We start from the raw sequence: 24358 nt of genomic DNA, 5'->3' as shown, positions 1-24358 counted from the left end.
GAGGCACTGGGTTCAATTCTCAGCACCACATACAAATAAATAAAATAAAGATCCATCAACAACTAAAAAATATTTGAAAAACCCACATACATCTTTATTGATATTAAATACACGTACCAAAAGAATTAACTAGTTTAAAGTGTACAATTCAGTGCCTCTTTTAGCATATTCAATGTTGCACAAACATCACTATAATCAATTTTGGAACATTTCTAACACCCTTCTCCCCAAAGAAACCCTGTATCCAGTCCTTTCTCCCAACTCCCTCAGCACTAAGTAACCACTAACCTACTTTCTGTCACTCCATGTGGTCTCCTGGGTCTGACTTCTTTCACTTACATGTTTTCAAGTTTCATCCATATTGTGGCATGCATCAGTGTGTTCTTACTTTTTATTGCCAAAAAAGATTCCACTGTTAGACTGTACTACATGTTGTTTATTCAAAGGTTGACTGACATTTAGGATGTTTCCACTTTTTTGGATATTAACACTGAATATTTGTGTGCATTTGTTCAAAAACATTTGTTTTTTAACTCAGGAAGTTTACCTGCCTGTGTACAAATTTTTGTGTGGACATGTGTTTTCATTTCTCTCATTCTCCAGGTAATTCTAGTACACACAAATGTGGGAGATGGTGCCTGGCATAAGGTATTAATAGTCACACAATGCCCAGTTCCACTTAGAAGGGTCAGGGAGGCCCCACATTGTTGGCCTGAGTGTTGAAGGGCTCCATCCTTCCCAGCTTATAGTGAGCCTCCAAGGATCCTCACTACCACCTTCATTCACTTTTACCTGAAGCTTGCTCAGGGGCATCAGGCAGGGAAGGAAGAAAGTGAAACCTCCCACCTCTATCAGCAGCCAAAGCAGCCGGCCAAGCCACTGTGGCTTACTTTGCAGGAGGTGGGCCCCACCATGGTGGGCGATGAACACTCAGATCCAGAGCTGATGCAGCATCTGGGGGCCTCAAAGAGAAGTGTCCTGGGAAACAACTTGTAAGTAGTGACATCCCTTAGTACCTTCTATCTGGAATCCCCTAGTTCTGCCCCTGTTCCCTTTGCCCAGCCACCAAGTCCAAAGGCAATGTCCAGCTTGGGCCCTCTTACCTGCATCGGGGGACTCTGTCCTCTGTAGGGTTGGTCCTGCCCACAGCTCTCCCCCCAGCTCCTTTACAGTTCCCCAGAGGCTTGCTCAGAAAGCTTTCCCTCTGGCCTTTCTTCATAAGGTAGTTCATCCTGAATGGAAGCCCAGGGCAGTCTATTCCCTGGGTCTAGGACTCCATGAGTGGACTGTTCCTTGCCCTGACCTCTCAGCTCTAAGCTGGATCCCATCAAGCAAAGACAGGAAAGAAAGGTTTCTGAATGGTGAGTGACAAAGCTCAGCCCTAGAAATGCCTGGGTCCTCCTTTCAGCTTAGCAGCTGTCAAGGCACTTTTTGGGCATCCTTCACACTATNGGAGTAGGGTGAGTGGTGGGTAGGTGGGGGGGAGGGGAGGTGGGAGTGGGGTGGGGAGTGGGGTGGGGGTGGGTAGGTATTGGGGATTGAACCCAGAAGCACTCTACAACCGAGCTACATCCCAGTTCATTTTTTTTTTTTTTAATTTGAGACAGGGTCTTACTAAGTCGCTTAGGGCCTTGCTAAATTGCTGAGGCTGGCCTTAAACTTGGGATCCTACTGCCTCAGCCTCTGGTGTCAATGGGATTACAGACTCACCACCACTCCCGGCAATTTTATTTTACTTTCCTTATGGGAAATCAAATCCAGGGCCTTGTGCATGTGAGGCAAGCTACATCTCCAGCCCTAAGTAGGCTTTATCATTACATATTTTTTTTTCTTTTTTGCGGTGCTTTTATTTAAATAAAATAAAGGTATCGCAAACCAAGATTTCTCTTGGTTCAGCCCGAGTTTTGAACCCAGGGCCTCACACTTGTTAGCAGAATAATAAATTAGATCAATTAAGCAAAGACCCTTTAGGATTAAGACTTCCTACCTCCCTTACAGCTCTCTTCGCTTCTATCAAAATGCTAGAAACAGACAGCATGTCCTATAAATGAAGTGCAGATGTTTCCCAGGCCCAGGAGGGAAAGTTACAGGGTTTTATTGTTTTGCTTTACTTTTTTTTTTAAGAGAGAGAATTTTTTAATAATTATTTTTTTAGTTTTCGGTGGACAGAACATCTTTTTTTATATTAGTTTTAGGTGGACACAATATCTTTATTTTCTTTTATGTGGTGCTGAGGATTGAACCCAGTGCCTCACGCATGCCAGGCGAGCGCGCTACCGCTTGAACCACATCCTTAGTCCTTGCTTTACTTTTTAGAGAAGCAGTCACAACAAGGCAGAGTGTTGAGCTGTCAGATTTTGATACATCCAGATGAGGGCGTGGATGCCTGGCTATTAAGTCTTTGCCCTCCAATAGCTGGTGCGGGGGATGTTGTTCATTTGCCCCAGATGTTGCCTTGTGTTCTCCTGCTCAAGCGCCTCGTCTCTGCAGGAATGCGTGAAGCTCCCCCAAAGAGAGCCAGATTCCACCCAGTCACTCCAGACTGGCACCCACACAAGCCCACAGTTCCTGTATGGAATTACTCGTAGGGAATTATAGTCCGGGAGGCAGAACCGCGCAGTGTGTCCCGAATGGTATTTCAGCTTTGACATTAAGTGCTAGTCACAAGCCTCCTGCCCCTGCATCCCGCGCGTCTACGGAATCTCTGAAGAACGTGTCTTGGAGAGGGGAAAGGGGTCCACTAAAGCTGTTGTAGAGTCCCTGACAGAGAGGGCTTGAGCCTGGGCTGGAGAGCCATTTGCTTCGCAGGAAGAGGCAGGGACCCGCAGGACTTTGGAACCTGTACCAGGAGGTGCTCTAAGAAGAGGGCGCAGGGTCAACGCGCGCTCTCGACGCCACGGCCGCGGTAGCCAGTCGAGTCCGCCCAGACACCACGGCCTCCCAGCCGCGGGAGCGCTCCATACCACGCTCCCGGTTTGTCGCGTGCGGACTGCTCGGCGGAAGCAGCTGGTGGGACCCAGGATCTAAGTCCCCGGCTCGGATTGCAAGGGCAGGGAGAACCGCCGAGCCCCGGGCGCGTCACCGCTGCCCGCCCCTGATTGGCCAGCCGCCCTGGCCCGGCACCAGAGGATTGGCGCCGCCAGTGGCCAGAGCCGGAGTAACTGGATTCGGGGCAGCGGGGTCGCAGTCCCAACGCAAGAAGAGCCTGGCTTCTGCGCCGTGTCCAGAGCTGCGAGTGGGATCTGGTCGTGAGGCGTGCATCATGCCTTATGTGCTCATCAGCACCCAGATCCGCATGGTGAGTACCACCGCCTGGCGGCTCGCGGCCGTAGAGACCGCGGCTGCCCTTCCTGCCTCTATCCTAGTAGCGCGGTCGGGGGCTGAACTTGATAACCTGCCCGACAAGCCCCCGCGATTGCCAGGAGTGGGAACTGGGGAAGCGGGCTCTGCCGTACCCCGGATGCGGGAAGCTCTACCAGCCCCGAGTGCCACGGCCGAGGAGGAGCCCGAGTGCTTGTGTCCCCGTGACAGGGCGGGCTTGTCCTCCCTGTCCATGGAGGTGCCAGGTAGCCCTGGCCTCACACGTGCTGCATCCAACACTCTATACTGGGCCGTTTTGCAGAAATGAAATGGAATAATCCGTGGAAGGAGGTTTGGGAAAGAAAAGGACGTGCTAAGGCGCTAAACCCCATATGCCAAGTCCCTGGCCCGTACGCTACCCCCTTATGCCCTTTTAGGAAGAGTTAGCCCTGAAGGGAAAGAAGAACGTCCTGCTTGTGAAGAAGGAAGGAGAGGTGCACTTAGGGTAGCGTTGGGGAGAAGGCTGTCCAGGAGCCAGAAGGCATGACCCCTTCTCTTGGTTCAGTTTGCTAAGCTTGAAAAAGAAGGTGCTGATTGCCCTGGAAGCCCCCTTTTAGCTTCAGAGTAGTATGACTGGGACTGCAGCTGGACGACAGGGTGCTCCTCTCTCCCTTCCCACTCCCACTCCCACTTCCTTCCCACTCCCACTTCCCCAGGCTCAAGCGATCAAGCAGAGGGTACCCAGTTCCCTTGAGATGAAGGAAAGAGAGGGTGTTCACCGCATAACAGTAGAGGTCTTGCTGTGCACCAGGGCAGCAGTTATTGGATCACCTACATAGTTGTTTAAATGTGAATTCCTGGGTCCCCTTTCCAGTCTTTCTTTGTGGGTTTGGGGGAATGTTCTGATGATTCTTTTTTATTATTATTATTAGGTGGACACTGTGGTGCTGAGGATCGAACCCAGGGCCTCATGCATGCCAGGCGAGTGCACTACCACTTGAGCCACATCCCCAGCCCAGATGATTCTTCTTCATATGTCTTTTTTAGCTAGGCACGGTGGCCATGGCTGAGGATCATAGGTTCAAGACCAGCCTCAGCAACTTATAGCAAGACCCTGTCTCAAAAAATAAACATGTTGGGCTGGGGTTGTGGTTCAGTGGTAGAATGTTTGCTTCCCACTCATGAACCACGGGTTCGATCCTCAGCACCACATAAAAACAAATAAATAAAAATAAAGATATTGTGTCCAACTACAACTAAATTTTTTTAAAATAAAATAAAAATGTATTAGAAATGTGCACTGGGGAGTGCTGGGGCTCAGTGGTAGAGCACTTGCCTGGCACATGTGAGGCACTGGGTTTGATCCTTGGCACCACATAAAAATAAACAAATAAGATAAAGACATTCTGTCTAATCTACAACTTCAAAAATTTTTTTTAAAAAATGTATGGGAAATGTGGCCCAGTGATAGAGCACACCTGGAATCAATCCCCAGCTCTCCCCACCAAAAAAAGGTTGGGGGGACTGGAACTTTAACTCAATGCTAGAGCTCTTGACTAATATGTGAGTCAATACTATAAAAAATACACATATAGGGGCTGGGGTTGTGGCTCAGCAGTAGAGTGCTCGCCTGGCACGTGTGAGGCCCTGGGTTCGATCCTCAGCACCACATAAAAATAAGTAAATAAAATAAAGGTATTAAAAAAAACAACACTTATGGGGCTTGGATTGTGGCTCAGCGGTAGAGCGCTTGCCTGGCATGGGTGGGACCCAGGTTCGATCCTCAGCACCACATAAAAATAAAGGCATTGTGTTGTGTCAATCTACACCTAAAAATATAATAAATATTTTAAAAAAACACATAAGAGTTGGGGGTTGTGGCTCAGTGGTAGCGCTCATGCCTAGCATGCGCGAGGCACTGGGTTCAATTCTCAGCACCACATACAAATAAATAAAATAAAGATCCATCAACAACTAAAAAATATTTGAAAAACCCACATACATCTTTATTGATATTAAATACACGTACCAAAAGAATTAACTAGTTTAAAGTGTACAATTCAGTGCCTCTTTTAGCATATTCAATGTTGCACAAACATCACTATAATCAATTTTGGAACATTTCTAACACCCTTCTCCCCAAAGAAACCCTGTATCCAGTCCTTTCTCCCAACTCCCTCAGCACTAAGTAACCACTAACCTACTTTCTGTCACTCCATGTGGTCTCCTGGGTCTGACTTCTTTCACTTACATGTTTTCAAGTTTCATCCATATTGTGGCATGCATCAGTGTGTTCTTACTTTTTATTGCCAAAAAAGATTCCACTGTTAGACTGTACTACATGTTGTTTATTCAAAGGTTGACTGACATTTAGGATGTTTCCACTTTTTTGGATATTAACACTGAATATTTGTGTGCATTTGTTCAAAAACATTTGTTTTTTAACTCAGGAAGTTTACCTGCCTGTGTACAAATTTTTGTGTGGACATGTGTTTTCATTTCTCTCATTCTCCAGGTAATTCTAGTACACACAAATGTGGGAGATGGTGCCTGGCATAAGGTATTAATAGTCACACAATGCCCAGTTCCACTTAGAAGGGTCAGGGAGGCCCCACATTGTTGGCCTGAGTGTTGAAGGGCTCCATCCTTCCCAGCTTATAGTGAGCCTCCAAGGATCCTCACTACCACCTTCATTCACTTTTACCTGAAGCTTGCTCAGGGGCATCAGGCAGGGAAGGAAGAAAGTGAAACCTCCCACCTCTATCAGCAGCCAAAGCAGCCGGCCAAGCCACTGTGGCTTACTTTGCAGGAGGTGGGCCCCACCATGGTGGGCGATGAACACTCAGATCCAGAGCTGATGCAGCATCTGGGGGCCTCAAAGAGAAGTGTCCTGGGAAACAACTTGTAAGTAGTGACATCCCTTAGTACCTTCTATCTGGAATCCCCTAGTTCTGCCCCTGTTCCCTTTGCCCAGCCACCAAGTCCAAAGGCAATGTCCAGCTTGGGCCCTCTTACCTGCATCGGGGGACTCTGTCCTCTGTAGGGTTGGTCCTGCCCACAGCTCTCCCCCCAGCTCCTTTACAGTTCCCCAGAGGCTTGCTCAGAAAGCTTTCCCTCTGGCCTTTCTTCATAAGGTAGTTCATCCTGAATGGAAGCCCAGGGCAGTCTATTCCCTGGGTCTAGGACTCCATGAGTGGACTGTTCCTTGCCCTGACCTCTCAGCTCTAAGCTGGATCCCATCAAGCAAAGACAGGAAAGAAAGGTTTCTGAATGGTGAGTGACAAAGCTCAGCCCTAGAAATGCCTGGGTCCTCCTTTCAGCTTAGCAGCTGTCAAGGCACTTTTTGGGCATCCTTCACACTATCTCCATATCTAAACCACTTTTAGACCACATCTAGACCACTTTTCTGCTCCTCACCCTTCCTACCCAGGAGTAGGGGAGGACCCTGGCCACACAGACTCAAGAATATTAAAAAAAGTTGCCAAAGTGAGTCCAGTTCAAAGAAGGAGAGAGAACTGATCCCAGCCCCTTCAGTCAGGATAGGAATGCGAAAACCACCCCCATCCTTTCGCCATAAGGCATTTGCCTGGAGATGCCCAGCTTGGGGCTGAAGCCCCTTATCTGCTTCATGGCCTTTCAGCACCAATTAAACCTAAAAGAAGGGAAACCAAGCATGCTCCATGTCAGGTAGTAGCATGCACAGCCAGGACTGCAGGACCACCAGGAACGACCCAGAGGCTGGGCAAGGAGTGAGGCCTAAAAGAGCAGGTGACTCTTCCTGAACAGTGGGGCACTCAGGGGACATGTGGCTATTGCCAGACTAACTGGGTCTCCTATCTATGACAATGGGAAAACTAGTCAGCCCCTCTTGGTTTTCTCACATGTAATAAGAACAATAATAGTACCTTCGTTAGGTTGTTAGGAGGAATAAATTTAAGACATGTAAAGTGCTTCATAGAAGAGGGGATGGGAATGTGCACATAGCCTGGCAGCCAGGAAGTGCCCAGTAAATGTCACTTTGAAGAGAGCTCCTTGTCAGGCCTGACCCTCAGCAGATACTAGCTTTGTGTAGAGCTTTGTCTATGTTCCCTCATGCCACCACTCTGGTCTCTTTGCAGTTACGAGTACTACGTCAACGACCCTCCTCGCATAGTCCTGGACAAGCTGGAACGCAAGGGCTTCCGGGTGTTGAGCATGACAGGGGTGGGCCAGACACTGGTGTGGTGCCTGCACAAGGAGTGACCTTCTCCTGATTGCAGAAGGGGCACTCCTCCTTTGGAGGGTCTGCCATGGGCCCTGCCCCCATACTGTCCCACTGACTGCCTCTCTTCCCAAATTGTTTCCTTCTCCAGTTTGGCACCAATGAGCACTGAACTGCCTCTGAAATCCTGCTCCAGTCAATGGGGAACAGGCCCCTTGCCCCAGTGCTCCCAGCTGTCCTCTGGCTGCAGCCCTGACCCTTGCAGTAGGCTGGGTTCTGGGGGCAGGTGTCCACTGCAGCTGGTCATTCCAGTGGAGGATGCCCTGGGACCTGGACAGACAGGTCCTGAGCAGCTAGTCCAAGCCAATAAATGGCTTTGATGAGTGGTTGCTACTGTACTTTGCTTATGCAGTTACTGTCGCTGCAGATCTATCCCTGCCCAGAAAGGGAGCCTGAGCCTGGGTGCAACCATCTGAGGTAGAGCCCAGATGGAGTAGAGATAGACTTAAAAAAAAAATGTAGTTTATTGGTGCATGTAACATGGAAAGGGCTGTGGGGTGGGAAGTTTGGAGCTGGGGGCTATGTGGGCTGCCCCTCTTCCTCCTGCTGCATCTGGGCAATCAGCTGTTGGCGCTCAGCTGCCTGGCGAAGGCGCATCATGACAAGGCTCTCGTAGTCCCTCTCCGACAGCACTGAGCCCTGGAGAACAGAGGAGACAGGGAGTGGTCAGGGCCAGCAGGGCACTGCCCCCACAGACTATAGACTGAAGGGGCCTAGACAGAGCTGCACTTTTAAGGGTCAAGAAGGGAAGGACCTCAGAACATCCTTCTGGAATATCTACTCATCCATGTTCCTTCAGAATGTTGCTGGCTTTGTGCTCTAGACTGGCCTCTCAGCTGGCTCCCATTTGGCCCATCTAGACCATTATCTCCTGCCAGCCTCTCTTTAACCAGCTCCATCCATCTGCAGTCAGCTCTGTGCACTCTTTCCAGTGAATCACTTCCCCATTCTCTCACCAGGCCCTGTCTCCATTTCCTCTCAGCCTTTATCTGCCACTCCTTCCCTCTACCCCATGGCTTCTGCCTCACACAGGTTCCAATGAAGGAAGCTGCCCCAAGTACAGGGATCTACCTGGCTATGCTGAGAACAGACCAAAGCTTTCTCCAGCCAGTTGCCTGGCTTCCCTATGGTAGGCTCCTGCTGAGGACACAGGAGAAGGGAGCCCTGCCCTCCACACAGCCTCAAACAACCCCACTATGGAAGTGAGCACGAGACCATTTGCTGCCTAAATATACACAGCAGGGCTGAAGGGCAGGGCCTGTGGCCCGCTTTTATGATTTTGCTAGCACTGTACAGGGGATTAAGGAGGGCTATATTTTAATAACCAAAAGAATAATAAACAACCACCTCAGTGGGTTGAGGCTGCGGGTGGAGAGGCAGTGCTATAGCAGAGCCCTGAGCTGTCAGCCCCAGGTCCTGATAAGGTCTGCAATATGAATTAGAATTAGATCATTTCCTCCCTCAGTGCAGCCAAAGCTGAGAGACCATTCAGTACTCCACTAGCTGCTTAGAGAAGTGTGAAGCCCACCTAAACTAACACAGAGACAAAGGGTTGCAAATGAGGTGTCCTATCCATGCCAGAAAGCTGTAGAGCCCTGTTCTGGGGTTCTCCACACTGGTGCCCTCACATGGAATAGACCAGGAGGAAAGTATGGTGGTCAGTGACCCGAGGATAAGGAGGGAATGGCTGGAGTTAAGCTGCCTGGCCCTGATCAGCTGGTGTGGAGTGAGGGGTGTCATGTCAGAGAAATATTCTGCCCTGTCCCCCTCCCACTGCCCTAGGAGAGTCTCCATCCCAGCCAAACCCCTGGGGCACTGCTGACAATTTCTAGCAGTCGCACTTGACCCAGCCCCCTCCACAGAAGAGGGGTCACAAATAAGGTCCAGTGGCTAGAGGGGAAGGACAGGAGAGGAAGGAGAGAGCAGCACACCCTGACCCTCAACTGATCTCCTCCTGCCAGGAGGGAGGAGTAGGAAACTAAGCGGCCAGACAGGATGTCAGGCCATGGGAAGGGCAACGCTCCCCTCCCCAAGTTAATGTTGCTCTGCCAAGAAAACCCAGAGTCACCCTTGGCATGCCCTGGGCCCAGCCCTGGGAGGAGCCGAGCCCTTTATAGGCATGGGGCTGTTCCCCGTTAACACACCCTCTGCTTCCTTCCCCCCATTCCTGCAGGCTCTGCTAATGAGGGCCTGTCACCAGGCCCCAGGGCTGAGTCACCCACACCAGCAACAGGTCGACAGGTCTCTCTTCCTTCCCCAGCAGCTGTTCCACGGGCCTGCCTTTCAATTAACGCCCACCTCCCTTGGCTCCTCCCAGACACATTGGGGGCTGGGGAGCCAGGTGTGCAAGCTGGGGCCAGGGTGGTGGAGCTGTGATGAGAAAGGAAGCAGTATGGTGACACATAATGCAGGGCTGCCCCCAGACCAGTCCCCAGAAGAATCTTAAGCTTCCCATTGCCCTGGGGTGTTGGTCACAGCTGCCCCAATCCCTGCCTGCGGATGCTGCAATTACCTAAGAGCATGAAACCGGCTTCCCACCTGACTGAGTCAGCTGAAAACAAAACACATCTCCACTGCCACACATTGGCACAAACAGCCAAGCCACTAATCAGAGTCCCGCAGCCGCTGGTGAGAGGGCAAACGCTGCACTGGCCTAGAGAAGGGCGCAAAAGCCCTCAGGAGTCGATGAAAGGATGAGTTGGGGCCCATCTGCCTCCTGTGGAAGGAGCACACAGCTGCCCTCGCCCAGCTGAGAAGATTCATCTCTGCCACCGCCACGGGAGCTGCCCTCACTCTGGTTCTGTAAGTGCTGTTTCTTCCTCTGGGTTTTTTTCCATTGCCCTATCAAGTAACCAGGCCACTCCTGTCCCTGTGGGAACTCTTGCTACCAGCAACTCCCAGCTCTCTGCTTTCTTGGACAAAAAGTGCCCTCTTCCTGGTCTCATCTCACCATCCAAGATGCTGACCAAAAAGCTAGGGCCTGTTTCCAGCCCACTAGGGCCGACTCCCTGATTCTTGGCATTCGCTGTTCCAGCAGGGACTAAATGGTCACTAGCTGCTCTTGAACACCTGTTTGCTGGCTTCTGAGGTGCCAGACTATCTACTGGTCCCCCAGAGCCCATGGAGACCTGGAGAAAAGGTTCCTTCCGCAATGCCTCCTTCTTCAAGCGGCTGACTCTGGGACGGCCGAGGCGACTCCGGCGACAGGGCAGTGTGCTTAGCCAGGCCAGCACTGCTGGTGGTGACCATGAGGAGTACAGCAACAGAGAGGTTATCCGGGAACTTCAAGGGAGGCCAGATGGACGGCGTCTGCCCCTGTGGGGGGATGAGCAGCCCCGGGCCACTCTGCTGGCACCACCCAAGCCCCCACGCCTCTACCGAGAAAGCTCCAGCTGTCCGAACATCCTGGAGCCCCCAGCCACCTACACTGCTGCCTACTCGGCCACCCTGCCCTCAGCGCTGTCCCTGGCCAGCACCTTCCACCAGTCCTCAGAGGAGGACCTTTCAGACACTGCCACCTTCCAGAAGACACCAGCTCCAGACCTCTGTGATCCCTTCTTCTCCTTCAAAGTGGATTTGGGGATTTCACTTCTTGAAGAAGTCCTACAGATGCTGAGGGAGCAATTTCCTAGTGAGCCTAGCTTTTGAGTGGGGTGAGGGTAGGCAGAGCTGGGGTGACTGGGGGGGGGGCAGAGCCTGGGAACCCAGGGAAGGACAGTACAGTTGTGAATTAAAGAAAACGAAACTGGGGCTCTGCCTGCCCTCTGGGTTCTCAACATACCTTCAAGTCCCCCCCAGAGTGGAGGGACAAAGACCAGCTGGGATTGTTGGAGGGTCACTTTCTAGTAAGAGCCCTAGAGGAAGCTGGTGAGGACAGGAAAGAGAGGCCACACCCTGCAACCACAGGAACCAGGCAGAGGACAGACAAGTGACAGGGTGGCAAAGGGGTGAGTTAGGGTGTGGGAGGACACAGACTAGGCAGAACAGACAGTATCCTGAACCAGCCTCCTCTGAAGCCATCATCAACAGAGAGGTCACAGGACATGTTTAGTCAAAAATGATCCAACCCAGACTAAAAAGGAAATTGGGGAGATCTGAGAGAAAAATGGAGACAGGCTTGCCTTTGTCCAATATGTCGCTACTCACTACATGTAGCTATTTAAAATTAAATCAATTGAAATAAAATAAAATTGCAAATTCAATTTGCATTAATCACATTTCAAATGCTCAACAACCACTTTGATTAGTGACTACATACTGGACAGCACAGCATGAATCCTAACATCACTTGACCAAGGTTCACTGGACGTGCTTGCTGAATGGTAGCCTAAAACCCTCAGTGGCATGAGTGGGGGAAGGGAGATGCATCCAGGGGCTGCAATGACAAGAAGGGGCTACAGAGCAGGAAAGGTAGGTACAGATACTGAGCAAAATATGAGAAAAAGGCCAAACAAATCATTAGCAGATAAAAGAACATGAGAGATTCAGCCTGCCAAAACAGCTGCCCAGAGCAATCCCTGCTGCCCAGAGAAGTACTCCAAGAGATGCCAGCCAAAGGCACAGGTGCAGCTTGCAAAGAGGTGCTGTGGGAACTTTCAGGACAATCAGTGATGGGAAACTTTGGGAAATGCTACAAAAATAGTGGCAGATCTCCTTTCTAGAAAAGGAAAGCTGGACCAGAAGAGGGATACTAAACCACGGAGGGACACCACTGGACTCCCGGATCCTCCACGACTGAGAGCTCTGGCTGGCCCAAACCTGACAATGGGGCTACCAACCAGGCCAAGGCCATCAGCTGAGCTACTGCCCTGCCCTGTGTCCTGGCCAGAGTCCAGCAGCACTCAGCTGGACCATGTGGTCTGATCTGCAGGTCTTTCCAAATGTGGCAGAGAGGCAGAGAGAAACTGGGACACATACTGCCTCTATAACCCAAATCTGGGGCCTCCTTTTTTTCTTCCTTTTGTGCAGAGATGCCAAGCTGAAAGGCACCTCTGTAACAGAGATAAGAATAAAGTTCTTTCTGATACAATCTATGGAGTTACCTGGGACTATGAAATCCTGAGACTTAAAGGCAGGGAATGAGGTCTCTCTCTCTCTCTCTCTCACTGGAGATTGAACCCAGAGGTGCTATACCACGAAGTCACATCCCTGGCTCTTTTTATTTTTTAATTTGAGACAGGCTCTCACTAAGTAGCTTCGGGCCTCACTAAGTTGCTGAGACTGGCCTCCAACTTGAGATCCTCCTACCTCAGCCTCTCAAATCGCTGGAATTATAGGACTGTACCACTATACCTGGCAAAGAGGTCTCTTTTTTTTAAAATATTTTTTAATTTCAATAGACCTTTACTTTATTTATTTATATGCAGTGCTGAGAATCGAACCCAGGGCCTCACACATGTTAGGCAAGCACTATACCACTAAGCCACAACCTCAGCCTCAATGAGGTCTCTTTTAAATCAGGGTCTTGAGTTGAGCTCAGACCACTTCATGTTCCTCCTCTGTCCAATTCTGGAAGACATACCCATAAAATTTCTAGTCCCTCAGAGAGAAAGGGAGAAAAATAAGTGAGCAGAACTCCTGCTAACCTATTGAGGAGCTATGGACACACCAAAAAAGCACCAAGATCACTTCAAAAAGGTAAAAGCCAGGCTGCTAGACCTTGTCCCCAAAACAATCTGTCCCATCATGTGGGGGCAGTTGTGCCCAGAAAGCCTACAAACCCAGGCACTGAAACTAGGTTAGAAAACACGAGAGCCACAGAGGTGGGGTAAACACAAGGCTTCATGGAGCCATGAGGTCTAGCCGCCAGCACTGGACTAGCATCTGTTGGAAGGTGTACATTTTACCACCAGTGGGGGCACCCCAGGGTCAGCAGAGGGCCAGTGTTATTTTAGAGGAGACGCTGCTTCTTCACAGTTGGCCCCTGACTAGGGAGTCAAAGATGCTTAGAAAACAGACGAACTGGGGAAGAACACAGCTATCCTAGTCACTAGCCCCTTCCTTGTAGCACTGGGTCATCTAAGCTCCAAATGCTTCAAACCACAACCAAGCAACCTATGTGCCCTCTGGGTGAGGATTAGAGCCCCAGAAGAAGACAGATGTGGAAGGAAAGCAAGATCCAAGGATTCTGTGTTGGGCTGGGCGTGTTGCTCAGTGGTAGAGTATAGTGTACATATATGAAGGGCCTGGGTTTGATCCCCACACCACAGAGAGGAAAAGGCGTCAATAGGGAGTGACAGCTCTCCAGTGAGATTGAACCTCCCAGTCTCACTTTAATTCTGCCAATCTGAACTTGGAAGGAAAGGTCCTGAGAAGAGCACAAATAAGAAGAGGTCCCTGAGCCCTGATCAGGCCCAGCTGGGTGAGGCCTGGCTCTTTACCTTTGATAGTCCTGGAGGACTGGGGTCCACCATGCCCTGGGGTTGTCCCTCCAACCAGGAAATCTTCAGAGGGTTATCCACCAGGCCCACTTCATTCTGGACAGCCAGCTCCTGCCAAACAGAGACCCAGTCCTCATCTCATCCATCAAGTTAGCCATTAAACTGGTTCTCTCTATTCCCCAGAAAGAACAGAACCAGCATTCTAGTCCCACAAACAATGATGGCAACCTCAACTACCATAAATGATAGTGTGCTAAAACTCTGACCCTTCTCATGGGAAAAGTGGTGGGGATCAATCTTCTGCTTTGAGGGAGTAAGAAGAAGGAGTGGGAAGGAATTCTGGGGCTCAAATCCTGGAGGGGTGCAGGGTGGAGGGTGTGCTGCCAGCTGGCATGAAATTAAAAGAGCATTCACCCTAGGATTTGGGGGGTTCTAGGCTCTGGGATGGCCTAGCGGTCACTTGGAAGTATGGATTACCAACTTGGAGGGCCCATAAAAGTGGATCCCTGTCCTAGAATGATAGGGACACCAGTGGTCCCCAAGTCCCCTGCAGGACTCACCGCAGCCTTGACAGTTGCAAACTCCACTATGGCAGTGCCTACTTTCTTACTTGAAAGCACCAGGTTGAGAACTTCACCATACTGTGGAGACAAGAGTGTCTAGTAAGCATGACTGGGCTGCTGGCCATGCCTAGCACGTGCCAGAGACCAGCCTGGGCTGCCCTGAGGCCCACTAGGGCATTGTTAGCATGAGGATAACTTCTTATTGCTAGAGGCCCAGAGAAGTGAGATCAGAGATGAGAAAGAAATAAAGTTTTTTTCAGGACTGAAGGACAACAAAGGAGATGAGCAAAGGACTAAGGACAGAGGCTGGAATAATGGCATAGTTGCCTCAGCTAGTTGAAGGCAGTCATGAAGATAGGGTTTTCATGCCAGAAATGCCTCCCTCTCTCCCAGCACACTCAGCCAAGCCCATGCTTCCAAGGTAAGGGCTAGATGGGTAATGAAGGAGAGACCTGGCTGGAGTGGGCACATAGCAACCCAAGGGATAGGAAGATCATAGATTGGAGAAAAGTCTTTAGGCTGTCCCATGGTCAGCCTAAACAAGACATAAGAATAACAAAAAGCAGAGATGTTCAGGGGCATAAAAAATCCTGGGGTGTAGGATAAGCTATGTGCTGAATGACAGGAAGGGAGAAAGTCAGCAGGGTATACCTTTTGCAAGAGATGCAGGAGGACATCTTTGGAGTAGCCACCCTGGGACTCATCCTCCTTCTTGCACTTCCATTTTAGCTAAAAAGATAGATCAATAAAGATTGATCTTTGGCTGAACAAAACCAAACTCACAACTGAGCTGGACAGTCTGAGCAGATGCCTTGCTCATTTTTAAGCACCACCAAAAACATGTTTTCCTGGTGAAAACAGAGGCAGGGTGGCCTGCTCACCCTTAGCAATGCTTCCCACCCTGTAAGTCACTCTCTTTAGAGGGCTTGGGAATGCTCTACCCTGCAATCATCAGGTCTGAGAGCTGCCTTCCATGGCAAGCTCTGAGGGCAGTCCTGCTTTCCAGGAGGCTGAAGGATGGAAAGGATGTGGCAGTTGTGGTGGTGACCTTAGAGACCAAATATCCCTGACGGACCACTAAAACCACATAAACCATCTGTTCTTGTGAGGATTAGGTGCTATGGGGTAGCCCATAGATCCCGCCCAGGCTCACCTTTAGTTTGGGAGTTCCTCTGCATTCAGTACTTTCTACCTTTCCTAGAAATATTGGGAAAAGAGGAAGATAAAATATGAGGTTCTTCCAGAGGTGAGGCAGCCAAAAGCCAGAGGACCTAGAAAAGGTTATTTCTGACCAAGGGCAGTATCTGCCCTACCCTACCTAATGAGGGCCTGGTGGGGACATTGCATATCATCCAACCCCATCCCCAGGGTGGCCTACTTGGCTACCTCCCAAGGGTCATCTGTTAACTCTTTCCAAATGAAGAGTCGGGAGCACCTGCTGGGGGCAGGAAGCAGAGACAAAGACCACATAGTTCCACTGAAGCAAAGTCCCCCAGGGCCCTTCCTCTGCGTGGGACTAATACTAATGTGGCAGGAGATCCCAAGGGGAGTAAAAACGTTCCCCAAGAACTGGTATGTTAGAATACGGTGCCATGGGTTCTAGGAAGTGGAAGCCTCCACAGCCATTTGCTCTGGGCAAGGGGGAGCTGCCCTTAAGGAGAGACAGGAGAGGGTGGTGTTCTCACCTCTCAACCTCTGCTCACGGTCCTGACGTATCTGCTCCTGGATCAGCTTTTGTTGCTCTTCCAGCTGTCGGGAACCCTCTTCTCGTAGGCGTGCAATCTACAGAGCAGGGGGCGGAGGGGGAACAATTCTGTGCAGACCCAATTTCAGGTTGATTCACCTTGTAAAGGTCCCACCTGCACGCTAGGGCTCAGCAACCTGTGGGTGGAACAAATCACCCATCTCCCACAGAAGAACGTGGGAAGAGCAAGCCTCCCTACCACAACAGTCATCCAAATCCTTCCTCTCCCCACTCCTCCTGCAGCAGATGGCCCACAGGCTTACCTCTTGTTCTAGCGTCCTGGTGTTCTGGCTCTCTTCCTCCTCCTCACTCCCCCGGGCCTGGGCCTGCTGCTCCCGAGCCTCCAGGTCTAGGCACAAGGGTTGAATGACCCAATCACTGGTCTGCAGTTTCTGCACTGACTCAGATCACCCTAGCTCTGGCTGATAAGACCACACAGTAATTCCTGCCCCCTCCTACCATGCCCATTTGCTCCCAAGTTACTTTCCACTAAGACAGTCATAGCACAGAAGGGGTATGGGATCCAGTCAAGTGACCACGGTCTGGAAGAATTAAAACAGTTTACATCAATTGAGCTGGTCCTCTCCAGGCAGTGAAAAGGGTACAGGTGGGCACTTATGTCAGCAGCTCAGGACCTTGAGTCAGGGATGCCTTTGGATAGAGTTTCTGGCCTCTATTTATGTGGTTTGGCACCACAGCCAGGACTTTGCCTTGGCTTTGATTCATTTCCCACCACTGAATTCAATTTCTCATTGTCTCCCTTACCTCCCGCTTGAATCACCTTTACCAAGCCTTACTTGTAGACCTGGTAAAGTGGCTCTTCCAGGGATGGGCAGATTGGTGGAGGATACTTCAGATCCTGGAGCCCTCCTGCCTCTCAAGAGAAACTTGCTTGTGGTCCTGTGTCAGGCCAGATGCCATGACAAACCATTCTTTCAGGTCTAGAAGTTACAGCTTTCCTTTTTACATACTTACTTACATGGGATCTCTTTTTATTTTATTTTTGCAGTGCTGGGAAATCAAAATCATATACTAGGCAAGTACTCAACCACTGAGTTATACACTCCCCCATTTTTATAAATTTTTCCCACTGGGGATTGAACCCAGGGGTGATTTGCCACTGAGCTACATCCCCAGTCCTTTTCATTTTTTGAGACATTTTTTAAGTTGCTTAGGGCCTCACTAAATTGCTGAGGCTGGATTTGAACTTGTGATTTTTCTGTCTTAGCCTCTCAAGTTGCTGGAATTACAGGCATGTGCCACCTTGCCTCGTTCCATCTTTTTTTTTTTTTTTTTGGTAGAGAAATGGATGTACTCGGAGCTGGAAACAGTGGAATATGCCTTTTGAGGCAGGAGGATCACAAGTTAGAGGCTAGCCTGGGCAATTTAGCAAGACCCTGTCTCAAAACAATAAAAGAAGGTATGGAAGATAGTTCAGTGGTAGAGTGCCCCCCCAATTCAATACTAATATCAGAGGGGGAAAAAAAAACAACACTGAATATGCAAAATCTAAGAAGGGAATAAGACTGAGAACAGAATGTCTGAACCAATCTTCTTGGGTTGATGAAAATGTTCTAAAATTGATTTTTAGTCATAGTGGCAAAATCTGGTAAATTTAATAAAAATCATTGAATCATATAGTTGAACTGAATCAATATTACAATATGTAAAGAGTACCTCAAAATAAAAGCTGTTCAAAAAACAAAGCTCAGGGCTAGAGATTTAGTTCAGTGGTCGAGTGTGGGGTGGCTCTGAACAGGAGCTGAGTACGCACCCCTCAGCTTTGAGTAATGGGGGTGTGGAACTGGCATCCCACGCAGCACGAAGCAAGCGGGCCTTACCTTCGCAGGTAAGGAAGTACAGCTCTGGGATTGGGCATCACCCAATGAGACTGGGCTACAGCCCCCTGTTTGTTGCCTTATTTGGGTGGAATATTCTATCAAATGTCTTTCCCCTAATAAAAACAGGATTTCGGGGTACGCTCGCTCTCTTGCCTCTTGCCTTCCTTGCTCCCCTTGCCCTTTAGCATGGGAGCTGACACATGAGGTCCCGGAGCCGTCCCTGACCCCCGAAAAAGGTATTTCTGGTTTGTGTGGTCTTTTCGTTGCCAGTGCAATTCACGCGGAGTGACCCTGACTCATGGCAAGCACAGGAGTGGGAGACAGTAGAGCACTTGCCTAGCATACCTGAGGCCCTGAGTTTGATCACCAACCCAGAAAGGGGAAAAAAAATCAACTAGCCTGGACCGCTTAGAATTCTTCTGAGGGAGCATTTCAGGAGTGAAAGCTCTGGGCAGAGATGAGACTAGAACAAATAAAAAAAAAGACCCAACTTACCATGAGAAATAAGAACACTGATTTTACTCATAACTGTATGGGTTTAAATCCCAGCTCCAGCAAGTTTCTAAACTTTAATAGTAAATTTAGTAATTGCTATTATTTCTAAGGGGGTCTTTAGGACCCAACCTCTCAGAACAATTTTGCCCAGAACCTGGACTAAGAGACTTTGCATTGCTGGAAGTGAAGCTCCAGGAAGAAAAGTAAAGAAAGTGAATGAAAATGGTCAAGGAAGTTCCAGGCCCACCCAGCACCGCAAAGTCACCTACCAAGCTTCACTTTCTTCCTTTTCTCATCGAGTTTCTGGGTCCTCTCTGCTGCCTGCTTCTTGGCTTTTCTGACCTTGTCATATGCAGCCTGACAGGAGAAAGGAACACAGAGCAGTGGGTCAGCCAGAAAAAAAGGACAGAGCCCCAGCAATCTCCCTAGCCCCTGCCTCCTAGCCCAGAGTCATCAGGGCAACAAGTAGGAGACTGGCTCTCTGGGGCTTAGACAAGGACTGTGCCCCATGGCAGAGGGCAGAGGATCAAGGCTGAAAGCAGCAGTGGTCTCTAACCAATGGCAACTTTACACATACTTACCCTGGCTGCAGCATCAGTCAGTACTTCCAAGGCCTGAGAGAGCTGGTGGAAGAGTTCAGCTAAATAAGGACCCAGAAAACAGAGTAAAGAAAGTTAGACTTGGCAATGATATGCTCCCTCAAAAAAACACTTTTTAGCCACAGGAGGGCAGAAAAACTAACATCAGCAGATGGCAGACCTGCAAGGAAGAGTGAGTGCATCAGCAACTAACTGGATGCCCTAACGTGAAGCCCAGACCAGGCCATGAGCATCTACACTTCAGAACATTCCCAAGCAGAGCTTAGGACAACACCCAAGTGACTAACTGGGTCTTTTCCTTCCCATGTCCTTGGAGTCTCACCTGCTCTGGGATTATCAGGATTTTTGTCTGGGTGACAGGATAGGGCCTTCTGCCTGTATGCCTTCTTCACCTAGAAGAGTCAGAAGATGTGGTCATCCACTCCTCTCACAGTGACAGAGAAATCTTGATAAAACAATAAAAGAAACCCCATGCCCATCTAAAAGAAAGGCTGCTGGTTTCCTCTTCATAGCCACCATGGAGATTTGCAACTGAGGAGACAAAGGCTATGGAAGGAGCCAGCCACTGCTGCCAGCAGAGGAGCCAGGCCTACTTCCCGCTCAGTGCTGAATCTCACCACTGCTGTGTCAAAGGGTCTCCTAAGGAGCAGAAGCACAGTATTCTGGTCTCTATATAACCACCTGCAAACAGCTATTCTCTACACAATTTTGGTAGGCATGGAAGCTAGGGCAACCTTTCTGGAGGAAAATTGTGCCAAATTTTAAGATGTACTTTCCCTTTGACCCAGTCCTAGGAATTTGGACTCATAGAGATATGCCAAAACAAATACACAAGAAGCTTACTGTGACACTGTTTATACTAGGCACCCACTGGAACCAGCCAGATTTTCATCAACAGCGAGACCCATTTAAATCACTACAATAAGCTGGATACAGTGGGGCACACCTGCAATCCCAGCTACTGGGGAGGCTGAGGCAGAAGGAGCACAAGTTTGAGGTCAACCTGGGCAACTTAACAAGCCCCTGTCTTAACAAAATAAAAAAATAAAATAGGCTAGAGGTGTGTGGCTCAGTGGTTAAGTGCTCACCTAGCATGCACAAGGCCCTGGATTCAATTCCTAGCATACACACAGAAACATTACAATAGCCAGAGGTCTCTATGTGCTAAGAAAGATCTTTAGAATAATATGAGTAAAACAAGCAAGGTTCAGAACAGTGTGATTACTTTGGGATTTTAAATTTAAAAACAAATGGGACACAAAGTTACAGATATATTTTTTTTTGTACCAGCGATTGAACTCAGGCATGTGTACTGTTTTATTTCTTTCTCAAGGCAATCATAAGGAACTTTTTTTTTTTTCTGTTATACCACTGGTAAAATTCTTTTTTATTCTTTTAACTTCACTGTGATTCCTAGGAAAATCTTGGAAACTATCAGTAGAAAAGCTATATTACTAAGTATTGGAAGTTTCCAGGAAAGAACACCTAATCAGTTTCCCTGGATGGGAGTCTTCCTGTTCAGTAGTTCCTTGAGGGCTGGTAAAATCCCACCCCCTAAATACTTTCCAATATATTGTTGAAATATTTAAGATTAAGGAAGAATGAACATATTAAAACTAAAATTTTCCAACGGTGACAGAAATGGAGTTGAAGCCTATTGAAACAGTTATTGACCACAATTAGTCAAAAAATAGACATTTGTGCAAGTCTGTCAAATTGTGTTTGTCAAAAATCCTGGGGATGATCCATTTAAAAATATTTTTATTACATTTTTCTTATGAATCAGAGAAATATGCCAGATGGTAGAAATTTCAGAAAAGAGGTCTCTGACATTGACAGATTGAAAGGTGAATGGAGTTTGGAAGACAAGGATTTGGGTATGCAGATCAGAGGAGAGGAACTGAGAAGTACTGGCTTCTTACTTGCCCATTTTGTTTTTTGAAAAGAGACTAGGCAGGGGAAGTGGGAATACAGATTTTTCTCCTTTCAGCACCCCTGTAATTTAACAGAGCCACAGAAGGCAGTGAGTGTTGAGGTGTGGGCATGATTTCAAAGATATAATCTACTATTGTGCTTCTCAGGAATGAAATGAAGGAGAAACTGAGAACAGTGTCTCCTAGATGCAAAAAGCTGAAATGTAGACCATGTATTCATCCTTGTCACACTTCATTTTTTTTCCCCTCAGAATTGTGGATTTGCTTGTCTTATATGGCTTTTTTAACTTCTAATTTCATTGTCCAGTTGGTTTATTTAATCTCCATTATTAATTCCCTAATTAGCAGGTTTTTCAACCCATTTTATTTTATGAAATCCCTATATTTTTCTTAATCACAAAATGGATTAGGTAGTTTTTTAGTAATAAAAGTTGATATTAATGTGTTGTAACATGGTAGCATGTGGATTAATCAACATTCCATACAGGTAATAGGTAATTAAACAAATAAATTAGTAAGGCAATTTCAGATAGTATAAAGTTCTGTTATGAAATTAGGGAGGGGACTGGAATCATAAGGAACTTAATGGTGGTCTCCTTTGGCTAGGATGAAGGTGGAGGGGTAGGAAATATTTACTTTTCATTTTATACCCTTCTGTGGTTCAAACTGTCAAACCTTAAACAGGTCTTTTAACCTTCTTAAACAGGTTTATCATTTTTCAATACCCTTAGTGGGTGATTTATGGTCCTTTTTTTTTTTTATTGTAACAGGGATTGAACTCAGGGCACTTGATCACTGAGCCATTTCACCAGCCCTATTTTGTATTTTATTTAGAGATAGGGTCTCACTGAGTTGCTTAGTGCCTCGTTTTTGCTGAGGCTGGCTTTGAACTCACAATCCTCCTCCCCAGCTACTGGGATTACAGGCGTGTGCCACCATAACCATCTAAAATGGTCCACTTTTAGTTTTCATGTTTGTATTTCTCCATATTAAAAAGAAAAAAAATCCTACTATTTCTCATATTAGAAAAATAAGGAATCATAACTCCCAAGATTCTCTTTCACACATGACCTACCTAGTCATTGTAAGTGAAAGGATAGTAAAAAAAATCACAGATTCTGTCCCTGCTTCCTATTGCCTCCACCCCTCACTTTGGCTCTGTACAAACTGTTGCTCAAACTCCTGGAGGAACAGCTAAACAGACTGGCTTTCCAGGCTTCACAGACGAAAGCAATAAGTACTTCTACACCCAAGCGTGCTAAATAAGGACCTTCAGAAGCAGGCATCCAGAATCTGCCATCTTCAGGGAAAGCCTGCTGGGCAGGTGCCTGACTCAACTCCCACCTACAGAGCCAGGCACCAAGTCCATGACCTTTGTAGGTGTGCTGCCACCTGCTGGGCCATGGCCAGTCCCACACCTTCACTAGCCAGGGCAACCCAAGCCTTTCTTTTGGCTCTCCTGACTGAGCTCAGAGACAGGTATGACTCCCTGGACAGGCCTTGAGCCATAAGCAAGCAGATGTGCCTCCCTCCCTGCCTCCCACCTTTCCAATCACCTACCTATGCACACCTGGCCCACCTGCTCACCAATTAGCTCTGTTTTCAGGATTAAAAAATAACAATGAAGCCAGGCATGGGGAAGCATGCCTGTAATCCCACGGGCTCAGGAAACTGAGGCAGGAGGATTGTGAGTTCAAAGCCAGCCTCAGCAACAGTGAGGTACTAAGCAACTCAGTGAGACCCTGTCTCTAANTTTAGCACCTCGCTATTGCTGAGGCTGGCTTTGAACTCGTGATCCTAGTTTCATCACCAACATAGAAAGGGGGAAAAAAAATCAACTAGCCTGGACCTCCAGAGTCGCTGGAATTCCAGGCATGGACCACGGCGCCCGCTTTAACCCTTCCCCTTGATCACTCCAACACATGGAAGCACCTACACACACTGATAAGAGAGGGATGGGGTTGTTGGCTTACCTCCACCTTTCTCTGACCCCCTTTGCCTTCACTCTAAGATGAGTGAAGGGAGAGACAGGGAGAAGGGGCCATGAGTCTTGGGAGCAGTCTCCCCCATATCTTATGGCCTCAATCTGCAAAATTGCCCGGGGAATAAATTTCCCCATTACCAGGATTAGCAGGTGTGCCCTATGGATAAAGAGAATTTTGTGGAAGATTTTTTTTCTTTTGTATCATGGGGTTCTTATAAAGTAGTTCATATGCTTTTTTTCTGTAAATCTGGGAGGGAAAGTAGAAGGGAAAGAGAAGCATGAGAAGGATCAGAAAGAAAGCAAGATAAAAAGGGATAGGGTGAGTTGGGTAAAGATAACTCCTTTGTTTCTCTTTTCTATTCTTTTTGAAAAAGTGCTATATGAATTTCATTCCAAAAGAATAATGTTAGGGCTGGGGTTGTGGCTCAGTGGTAGAGCGCTTGCCTATCATGTACGAGGCACTGGATTCAATTCTCAGCATCACATATAAATAAACGAATAAAATAAAGATCCATCAACATCTAAAAGAATTTTTAAAAAAGAATAATATTAAATATTGTTCTGTGTTTTAAAGTTCATTTTAGATATACTATGTAAGATAATTAATTGGTTTTTCACTTAAATAGAGAAGCAAAACTGTTCAAACAAAAAAATTATGTAACAATGGAAAGTTAATCTACATATTAATTTACTTCCTTCTCAATTCTCTTTCCAGAATGTGTTTCTTTGACAAATGTCTATAACAGTCTCATGAGATTTTACTTAAGTCAACCAGTACAGTTATATCTAGCTTATCTCACTCCCTACCTAGGTGAACTCTACCCTGTCTCCAGCCTTCCACACAACCAAACACAATTGCCTGGACCCCCATTCCCTCAAGACATGGCCTGTGCCTCAATTTTCAAATCAATTTTTTTTTTTTTTTTTGGTGCCAGGGATTGAACCTAGGGGCATTTAGTCATTAAGCCACATTCCCAGCACCCCCTTTTAAAAAAATATTTATTTTTTAATTTTAGGTGGACATAATATCTTTATTTTATTTTTATGTGGTGCTGAGGATCGAACCCAAATGCCTCAGGTATGGAAGGCAAGCTGGGCCACAACCCTAGCCCCCCAGACCCTTTATTTATTTATTTTTATTTTGGGACAGGGTCTCATTAAGTTGCTTAGGGCCTCATTAAATTGCTGAGGCTGGCTTTGAACTCATGATTCCCCTGACTCAGCCTCCCAAACCCCTGGGATTACAGGCATGCACCA

General features: G+C 47.9%; 3 protein-coding genes across 7 annotated transcripts in view; 2 read left to right on the top strand and 1 right to left on the bottom strand.

The window, feature by feature from the left end:
* The first annotated feature begins 2495 nt into the window (after positions 1-2495).
* On the top strand, positions 2496-7899 carry Gchfr (GTP cyclohydrolase I feedback regulator). 3 transcript variants are annotated; one of them, XM_015480819.2, is made up of 4 exons: positions 2496-3298; positions 5816-5860; positions 6110-6204; positions 7419-7899. In XM_015480819.2, the coding sequence occupies exons 1-4, from the start codon at positions 3263-3265 to the stop codon at positions 7540-7542; spliced, it is 300 nt and encodes a 99-aa protein (XP_015336305.1). In that variant the 5' UTR covers positions 2496-3262; the 3' UTR covers positions 7543-7899. The 3 variants fall into 3 exon arrangements, with proteins under 3 accessions (XP_015336305.1, XP_048649295.1, XP_015336306.1); XM_048793338.1 differs by lacking the exon at positions 5816-5860 and having other exon boundaries at positions 6068-6204; XM_015480820.2 differs by lacking the exon at positions 5816-5860 and having other exon boundaries at positions 2889-3298.
* Positions 7900-8009: 110 nt separating this feature from the next.
* Dnajc17 (DnaJ heat shock protein family (Hsp40) member C17) overlaps positions 8010-24358 on the bottom strand; it is a 36013-nt gene continuing 19664 nt past the window's right edge. The window contains exons 2-11 of one of the 2 annotated variants that reach the window (XM_015480815.2): positions 19506-19575; positions 19166-19224; positions 18854-18941; positions 16512-16597; positions 16190-16286; positions 15658-15701; positions 15156-15233; positions 14502-14582; positions 13942-14052; positions 8010-8200 (exon numbers count right to left, since the gene is read on the bottom strand). In XM_015480815.2, the coding sequence (XP_015336301.1) occupies positions 8081-8200; positions 13942-14052; positions 14502-14582; positions 15156-15233; positions 15658-15701; positions 16190-16286; positions 16512-16597; positions 18854-18941; positions 19166-19224; positions 19506-19575 (834 nt within the window). In that variant the 3' untranslated portion in view covers positions 8010-8080. The remainder of the gene's footprint in view (positions 8201-13941; positions 14053-14501; positions 14583-15155; positions 15234-15657; positions 15702-16189; positions 16287-16511; positions 16598-18853; positions 18942-19165; positions 19225-19505; positions 19576-24358) is intronic. The other variant, XM_048793335.1, reaches the window with a different exon arrangement.
* On the top strand, positions 8119-12590 carry CUNH15orf62 (chromosome unknown C15orf62 homolog). 2 transcript variants are annotated; one of them, XM_015480817.2, is made up of 2 exons: positions 8119-10363; positions 10596-12590. In XM_015480817.2, the coding sequence occupies exon 2, from the start codon at positions 10682-10684 to the stop codon at positions 11207-11209; it is 528 nt and encodes a 175-aa protein (XP_015336303.1). In that variant the 5' UTR covers positions 8119-10363; positions 10596-10681; the 3' UTR covers positions 11210-12590. The 2 variants fall into 2 exon arrangements, with proteins under 2 accessions (XP_015336303.1, XP_015336302.1); XM_015480816.2 differs by having other exon boundaries at positions 8122-10363; positions 10599-12590.

This window comes from Marmota marmota, unplaced genomic scaffold (genome assembly GCF_001458135.2).
Source record: "Marmota marmota marmota unplaced genomic scaffold, marMar, whole genome shotgun sequence".
Classification (NCBI taxonomy): domain Eukaryota; kingdom Metazoa; phylum Chordata; class Mammalia; order Rodentia; family Sciuridae; genus Marmota; species Marmota marmota.
Note: the sequence above shows the minus strand (reverse complement) of the source record. Positions and strands in the feature narration are given on the sequence as shown.

Excerpts from the sequence above, each read along its gene's own strand:
- Gchfr (XM_015480819.2), top strand. The coding sequence starts at position 3,263 with ATGCCTTATGTGCTCATCAGCACCCAGATCCGCATG. Across the intron at positions 5,861-6,109 it reads GAGATGGTGCCTGGCATAAG|GAGGTGGGCCCCACCATGGT; the intron begins GTATTAATAGTC and ends CTTACTTTGCAG. Across the intron at positions 6,205-7,418 it reads AGTGTCCTGGGAAACAACTT|TTACGAGTACTACGTCAACG; the intron begins GTAAGTAGTGAC and ends GTCTCTTTGCAG.
- CUNH15orf62 (XM_015480817.2), top strand. The coding sequence starts at position 10,682 with ATGGAGACCTGGAGAAAAGGTTCCTTCCGCAATGCCTCCTTCTTCAAG.